The following is a 7,533-nucleotide window of genomic DNA, read 5'->3' as shown; positions in this document are numbered from 1 at the left end:
TCAGAGCTCGCTCTTCGTTGTCGGCGGGGGCGCCTTGATGCCGCCCTCGATGGCCGCCACCTCCGAGTTGAAGGCACCCACCTGGCGTGGGATGCGAGTGGCGCTAATGAGTGACCGCCGCCCGCCCAACGCGCCCCGCGTCCGCGAGGGCGCGCGCGCCTGCGTGAGGGCGCCGTCGGCCGAGAGGGTGGCGCCGGTGACGTAGGAGGCGCGCCCGTTGTCGCTGAGGAAGAGGATCGGGCCCGCCATCTCCCACGGCTCGGCGATGGAGCCGAGCGGGATGGCGCGGTCTACCGCCTGCCGAGGGGCGGCGGGCGTCGCGAGCTCTCCCGGCTCTCCCGGCACCGCACGGTCCGGGCTCCGCGTGGCGCGGCTGATCGCCTTGCGGCCCTCTGTCCACTTTGGGTCGTCGGGCCCGAGCCGCTCGCCGTAGTCGTCCCTCAGCATCTGCGTGTGGATCAGGCCTGCGCCGGCGTCCGCGAGACGGCGGGCGTGTGAGCGGCGGGCGCGGCGGGCGCGGCCTCGCGGCCGGCGTTGCTCGCGGCTCCTGGGTTGAGCACGTTGACTCGGATGCCTCGCGGCGCATACTTGACCGCGGCCTGCTTGGAGAAGCCCTGCGTCGCAAACTTGGAGGCGGTGTACATGGTGCCGCATACGCCCGCGTGCTCGCCGCACAGCGAGCCCACGTTGACCACCGAGCCGCGCTTGCCCGTGTCGACCCAGTGCTTGATCTCGGCGTGCATCGAGTAGAGCATCTGAACGCGCGCGCGAGAGCGGTGGTGAGTGTGCCTGCTCGTGACGCGCGGGGAGTGGAGCGGCCTGGCCGCGACGGGAGAGCGGCGGCGGGGAGTGGCGGGAGCCGGCGCGAGCGTGGAGGGAGGAGGGCGGCGGGTCCTCAGCGCGCGCCCCGTAAATGTTGAGTCCCATCGGGTCGAGAGGCGAGCCGAGAAGCTCGAGCAGCCGCGGCTCGCCTGCCTGGACGCCGGGCACTCCCGCCATGCCCGCGGCGTTGACAGCGACGTCGAGCCCGCCCAGCAAGCGGATCGCCTGGGAGGAGCAAAGAGGTTGCCACAGTGAGCACCCCGATCCCGCCGGATGGAGGGCCGTGAGATTGTCTGCACTGCTGTGTGGTGTAACTGAGGTTGTCTGCACTGCTGTGTGGTGGAACACACCTCTGCCACCACGCCCAGTGCCTGCGTCTCGTTGGCCAGATTGCCGGCGACCGCGTGCACTGCCACGCCCGGACAGGCCGAAGGGGTCTGCGAGCGCAGCGCATCCGCCGTGCGCTGCGCTTTGGCGGAGCTCGAGCCGGCGATCACGACGTCCGCACACTCGTTGCGGAAGCCGAGCGCTGCCGCCAAGCCGATTCCACTGGAGCCGCCGGTGACGAGCACCTTCTTGCCTGCAAAGCGGCTTGCAAAGGGCGAGAGCTTCGCGGTCCACTCGGGCAGCGCCGCGTACTCATCCTCGGGGACGGCTGCTTCGCCGGACGCGGTGAGGGCGATTGCGGTGATGAGTGGCAACGGCATTTGTTGACGGGTCCACGTAACAATAGCCAGCTCTGACAAGCTGTGTGCCCGGCCTTCGTCCGATGCACACCTCTCGTATCCGTCTGCACCCCTTTCGGGCCGTGAAAAGCTCTCTTCCGCACAGCCGGTCGACACAGACGACACACCCAACCACCTACCTACTTAGAAGACTTCAAATCCTGATAGGGCGCGTCGTGCCGCTCGCTCTAGCACGCACGACCGCCGAGTGCGAAACGAAACTGCGAATCCTATAAATAGTGTAGATGCGACAATGCGAGAGATATCCCAGCCTCCGCGCCGCGATGCGCCCGCCGCCCCCTCCCCCTCGCTTTTGCAATATCCTGCAAAGGTCGGGACTGTCTTGTCCTCGACCCAGCCCTAGTCGCGACGGCGTCTACAAAGAGGCGGCGCGATCGATGCCTTCCAACCACGTCGTGAAGGCGTTCCTGAGCGACCTGAACCACGCGGCCGCTCCGAGCGACATCGTCGTCTGGGACGTCGGCGCGAACGACGGCGGATGGTCGAATCGTCTCATGCAGCTGCTGCCGGAGCGCCACCGAAACGCCACACGGCTGAGCGTCTTCGAGCCGCAGCCGCGCTTCGCGGACGAGCTGACGAGCCTCGCCGCGCGGTGGAGCGGCACCTTCCACGCGGTGGCCGCGGCCACGGCCGACGGCAGCCTGAATTTCTTCGCGCCGCCGCGCAACGCGAGCAAAGCGGACACCGTCGTTGCGTCGCTGCTGGACTCGAACCGCCCGTCCGTCGCGAAGGAGCAGATCTCGGTGCCGGCGTTTGACCTTGCGGTGCCCATGCTGCGGCTGCGACCGGACGAGATCGTGTTGATCAAGCTCGACGTCGAGGGCTACGAATTTGAGCTGCTGCCGCACCTCCTCGTGAGCGGCGCGCTCTGCCTCGTCGACTACCTGCACATCGAGTGGCATCCATCGGTGCTGTCCCAGTCGAGGCTGAGCCGGGGGCTCGCGCTCGGGGAGGCGATGAACCTGGTGCTCCGTGGCTGTACGCGGCCGCCGAGAGCCATCGGCCACGAAGGGCTCTCGGAGAGGCAGCTGAGGCGGTTCCAGAAGTACGCGCTGGGGTGCGCCGGCGGCCTGAAGCCGGCCTGAGTCGGTGCTTCTGTGCTAGAGCGCTCCTAGCTAGATCGTTGTTTACGCGATCGAATTTTGTTATTGAGGAGACCGTCCCGTCGTTCGTGCACGGCGGTGCTCGCCCTCGCGTTCAATCCAGAAGCGCATCGTCGTAGCACTAGCAGGTGCTGTCCCGGCCGGTCTGACGTGACGTACACTACTCTCTGCAAGGGCCGGTGACGGTAAAAGCCGTAACCAGCTACGACCTCTACGAGCCACCAGCGCCACGCCCCTCGTCCCGTGGCCTCCCGCGCCCACCCCGCCCACCCCGCCCACCGCGCCCACCGCGCCCACCGCGCCCACTGCGCCCCCCTCGCTGTCGCCCACCGACCGCCGCCGTGGCGCCCGCGGGCTGTGCATGGGGCGCAGTGCGCGAGGGCGGCTGGTGGACAAACGTCGTCTGCGCCGCCACCAGCCGCCCAGTTGCGACGATGGGCAGCGCCGGCTGGCGGCAGGCCGGGCAGTTGCTGTCGCGCTCCAGCACGCGCGGCGCACACGTCTCGCAGTACAGCGCGTGGCCGCACGCGAAGCGGACCGACCGAGGCGCGTCCCAGCAGAGGTCACACAGGCGCTCCTCGGCTGCCGCCGTCTCCCCCACCTCCCCCGCCGCTTCGACTAGCGCCTCCAGCCGCGGCAGCGCCACTGTGAGCGGCATCCCCGCTTCCTCTTCCGCTCGTACGCCAGCCCGACCACGAGCCGCACCAGCTCCTCGGCCTGCGCCGCCGACCAGCCCGCGTCGGCCGCCGCGATGCCCTCCGCCGTGTCGGGCTCGTCGAGCGCATAGTCGCACGCGTTGAGGAGGCCGAGAGCGCCGCGGCCGGTCAGGCTGACGAGCAGCGTGATGCCGAGCGCATAGCTGTCGGTCAGTTGCGAGGCCTGGCCATCGTGCATGATGATCGGGTCCATGTAGCCTGGCTTGCCGAAGAGGCGCTGCGTCGACAGGTGCGACACCTGCTGGTTGCCGCCGGCCGTCGCCTCTGCCGCGCGCGCGAGGCCCACGTCGGCGAGGTAGCCGTTGCCGCGCTCGTCGAGCAGGATGTTGCCCGCCGAAACATCGCGGTGCAGGATCATCGGAGAGCAGCTGTGCAAATAGAGTGCAGGAGCGCGCTCGCGGCGTCGCGCAAGACGCGGAGCCGTGCGGCAGAGGAGAGCGGCGGGGGCGGCGTCTCGAAGCCGAGCATGCGGAGCCGCTGCAGCGCGGCTGGAGTGCGAGTGGCGCGCCGCGTCTCTCGCGAGGCAGGCGGTAGGCGACGCGGCGTACGCCGCGGCGCATGCTGCTGGCGCTTCGCGGGCTGAGGCGTGCGACGCCGCCGTGAGGGCGGTGAGGTTGGACGAGGTTGAGGCTCAGTCCTCGTTCCTCGTGCGCGCTGGGTGGTACGGCTCCGGCCGTGATGGGGGCGGGGAGGGGGCGGGGGCGACGGCCGCACGGAATCGCCGCCGGCGGGGGGCGAGGGCGCGGGCGAAGGAGGAGGAGCCAGAGCCCGGGGAGGATGGGAGGGGGAGGAGCGGCCGGAGGAGTACGCCGGCCTCTTTGACGACCCGTAAGGGGCCGTCGCCTGCTGTGCCATTTGTAGTGCCAGTCCGAGCCAGTCTGCTGTGAGAGGGGCTTGGATGGTAAAATTCTTTTTCCCTGTGTCGAGCCTGTGTGCTGTGAGAGTGAGTTGCGTTGTTTGCTTGCCGAATTGTGGCGGCGCGGGCCTTGCAATCCGTGACGGTCGCTCCGCGCCCACTCATCCATGGCGCACGCATCCTTTGCAATCCGTGACGAGGCGTCTCTCAACGTGCTCATTCCGATGGGCGGCCGCGGCGAAGTCTTCCGCGAGGCCGGCTACGTCTTTCCAAAGCCGCTCATCAAGATTGCAGGCCGGCCGATGCTCTTCCACATGCTCGACAACCTGCAGCTGCGGCTGGGCGATGTGATCTGGCTCGTCGTGCCGCACTCGATGCACGGCCAGTACGAGGCCGAGTTTGCGCTGCTGCAGCGGCAGTATCCTGCTGCCGACATCCGCGTCGTCACCTTCAAGATGGTGACGCGCGGGGCGGTCGAGACGCTCTTCATCGGGCTGCAGCACATGTCGCCGGCCGAGCTGTCGCGCAAGACCCTCTGCCTCGACTGCGACAACCTCTACTTCTCCGACGTGCTCGGCGCCTTCCGCACGCTCCCGCGCGACACGTCCGCCTGCTTCTACTTCACCGACCGGGGGACGGCGGCGATCTACTCGTACCTGCGGCTCGAGGAGGGGAGCGGCGCGGTGCTTGAGGTGGCAGAGAAGGTCGCCATCTCGGACCACGCCAACGTCGGCGCCTACGGCTTTGCATCCTAGAAGCGGAGTACGCATTCTTGTCTCCCAACCAGCACTCGAGAGGACACGCACTCCGCTGTCTTCGACCGTCTTCCGCTGCGGTCCCTGTATTCTTCTCCGTTGTATTCACGCGGTGCTCTGAAGACGCTGCACAATACCGTCTTCCTGCCCCGAGGTTGGCGTATCCAACACGTAGGCTTTGCTTCCGGATCGCTCCTGCACCGCTTTGCGCGCGACGTGCTCGACGACCCTCGGAGAGAGGTCGTCTCTCCCCATCTCTCCCTCTGTCTCACCAGATCTCACGCTGTCTCCCCATATCTCCCCATATCTCGACGACCCGCCGAGAGGGCTCCCCTAACCCTCGCCCCCCCTCGCCTCCCTCGCCTCCCGCCCCCTCTCCAACACCTCTCCCCATCCCTCTCCCGCCTCGCTCCCCTCCCGCCTCGCTCCCCTCCCGCCTCGCTCCCCTCCCCTCCCTCCCCTCCCCTCCTCGGCCCGACCCTACCTCCGCCCCCGCCCCTCCTCGCGATGCATTACTATGTCTCCAACCTCATCTCGCGCATATCTCCCCATATCTCCCCACATCTCCCCACATCTCCCCACATCTCCCTCCAGGCGATGCATTACTACGTCTCCAACCTCATCTCGCGCATATCTCCCCATATCTCCCCACATCTCCCCAGGCGATGCATTACTACGTCTCCAACCTCATCTCGCGCATGCTCGACCAGGGACGCCCTTTCGTCGGTGCCATCCGAGGCGGCGACACACGCCGCGCCGCCAGGCGCCGTCCCCGGACATGTCCACGACTCGTCCCGTAGGCTTGCCCGCCGAGCAGACGTCGCAGTGTGGCGCGCGACTCTAGCCGTGGGGCCAATGCCAGCACAGTGCCAGCCCAGTGCCAGCCCAGTGCCAGCACAGTGCCAGCACAGTGCCAGCACAGTGCCAGCCCAGTGCCAGCCCAGTGCCAGCACAGTGCCAGCACAGTGCCAGCACAGTGCCAGCGCAATGCCAGCACAGTGCCAGCACAGTGCCAGCCCAGTGCCCCTCACCTGCCATATCTCCCCATATCTCCCCATATCTCCCCAGATCTCCCGCAGGCACGCCCACGAGGCTCGAGGCGTTCATCGACACGGTCGCCGCGGGGCGCGCGCTCGGCTCGATCAAGCGGCGCTTCTGCTTCGCGCTCGACGACGTGTTGGTCACGCACCCGCAGGCCATATCTCCCCACATCTCCCCACATCTCCCCATATCTCCCCCTATCTCGACGACGTGTTGGTCACGCACCCGCAGGCCATATCTCCCCATATCTCCCCACATCTCCCCATATCTCCCCCTATCTCGACGACGTGTTGGTCACGCACCCGCAGGCCATATCTCCCCACATCTCCCCATATCTCCCCCTATCTCGACGACGTGTTGGTCAAGCATCCGCAGGCCGCGCGACGTTGCCTCCCCCCCCCTCTCTCTCTCTCTTCCAACTCCACCTGTGACACTTGCGAGACTTGCGAGAGACACTTGCGAGAGACACTTGCGAGACTTGCGAGAGACACTTGCGAAGACACTTGCGAAGACACTTGCGAGACTTGCGAGAGACACTTGCGAGACTTGCGAGAGACACTTGCGACACTTGCGAGAGAGACTTGCGAGAGACACTTGCGAAGACACTTGCGAGACTTGCGAGAGACACTTGCGAGACTTGCGAGAGACACTTGCGAAGACACTTGCGAGACTTGCGAGAGACACTTGCGAGAGACACTTGCGAGACTTGCGAGAGACACTTGCGAAGACACTTGCGAGAGACACTTGCGAAGACACTTGCGAGACTTGCGAGAGACACTTGCGAGAGACACTTGCGAGACTTGCGAGAGACACTTGCGAAGACACTTGCGAGACTTGCGAGACTTGCGAGACTTGCGAGACTTGCGAGAGACACTTGCGAGACTTGCGAGAGACACTTGCGAGAGACACTTGCGAGAGACACTTGCGAGACTTGCGAGAGACACTTGCGAGAGACACTTGCGAGAGACACCTCCGAGACACTTCCGTGTGACACTTGCGAGAGCCGCCCCTTGTCCGCCCGCTTGGTGGTGCGACACGAGCTGTGCGAGCCCAGTGGCCGTCTGCTGCGGCGCGCAGCCTCCGTGATGCAGCCGCAAGGCTGCGACGCGACGTAGCAGTAGCCGTGTAGCGGATGTTGTCGCAGCTGGCAAAGCTCGCAAGCTCGCCGTGCAGGTGCCTGGAGACTTCTCGACCGTCAAGCCCATCGAGCGCAACATCCAGCTGGTCCGCGAGCTCAAGGCACCTCTCTCCCCACCTCTCCCCGCCTCTCTCCCCGCCTCTCCCCATCTCTCCCCCCCTCTCCCCACCTCTCTCCCCACCTCTCCCCCCCTCTCCCCACCTCTCCCCACCTCTCCCCACCTCTCCCCACCTCTCCCCACCTCTCCCCATCTCTCCCCATCTCTCCCCATCTCTCCCCATCTCTCCCCACCTCTCCCCCTCTCTCCACATCTCTCCACATCTCTCCACATCTCCCCCTCTCTCTCCCTCTCTCTC

The 7,533-nt window shown here is 66.7% G+C and overlaps 4 protein-coding genes across 4 annotated transcripts; 2 read left to right on the top strand and 2 right to left on the bottom strand.

Annotated features, from left to right (window-relative positions):
- Positions 1-1,529, bottom strand: EMIHUDRAFT_452018 (hypothetical protein; the record flags this gene model as incomplete). Its single annotated transcript, XM_005765467.1, has 4 exons — positions 1-447; positions 561-755; positions 991-1,047; positions 1,173-1,529. The coding sequence occupies 4 exons, from the start codon at positions 1,527-1,529 to the stop codon at positions 1-3; spliced, it is 1,056 nt and encodes a 351-aa protein (XP_005765524.1).
- Positions 1,530-1,945: 416 nt separating this feature from the next.
- Positions 1,946-2,653, top strand: EMIHUDRAFT_212805 (hypothetical protein; the record flags this gene model as incomplete). Its single annotated transcript, XM_005765466.1, has 1 exon — positions 1,946-2,653. The coding sequence occupies one exon, from the start codon at positions 1,946-1,948 to the stop codon at positions 2,651-2,653; it is 708 nt and encodes a 235-aa protein (XP_005765523.1).
- Positions 2,654-2,765: 112 nt separating this feature from the next.
- On the bottom strand, positions 2,766-3,745 carry EMIHUDRAFT_212804 (hypothetical protein; the record flags this gene model as incomplete). Its single annotated transcript, XM_005765465.1, has 3 exons — positions 2,766-2,792; positions 3,066-3,296; positions 3,377-3,745. The coding sequence occupies 3 exons, from the start codon at positions 3,743-3,745 to the stop codon at positions 2,766-2,768; spliced, it is 627 nt and encodes a 208-aa protein (XP_005765522.1).
- A 665-nt stretch (positions 3,746-4,410) lies between these two features.
- On the top strand, positions 4,411-7,154 carry EMIHUDRAFT_212803 (hypothetical protein; the record flags this gene model as incomplete). Its single annotated transcript, XM_005765464.1, has 4 exons — positions 4,411-4,971; positions 5,661-5,724; positions 6,078-6,178; positions 7,131-7,154. 4 exons carry the CDS (start codon positions 4,411-4,413, stop codon positions 7,152-7,154), a joined length of 750 nt encoding a protein of 249 aa, XP_005765521.1.
- Positions 7,155-7,533: the final 379 nt, after the last annotated feature.

This window comes from Emiliania huxleyi (assembly GCF_000372725.1).
Source record: "Emiliania huxleyi CCMP1516 unplaced genomic scaffold EMIHUscaffold_55, whole genome shotgun sequence".
In the NCBI taxonomy this organism is placed as follows: Eukaryota; Haptophyta; order Isochrysidales; family Noelaerhabdaceae; genus Emiliania; species Emiliania huxleyi.
This window is presented reverse-complemented; position numbering and strand designations above follow the sequence as displayed.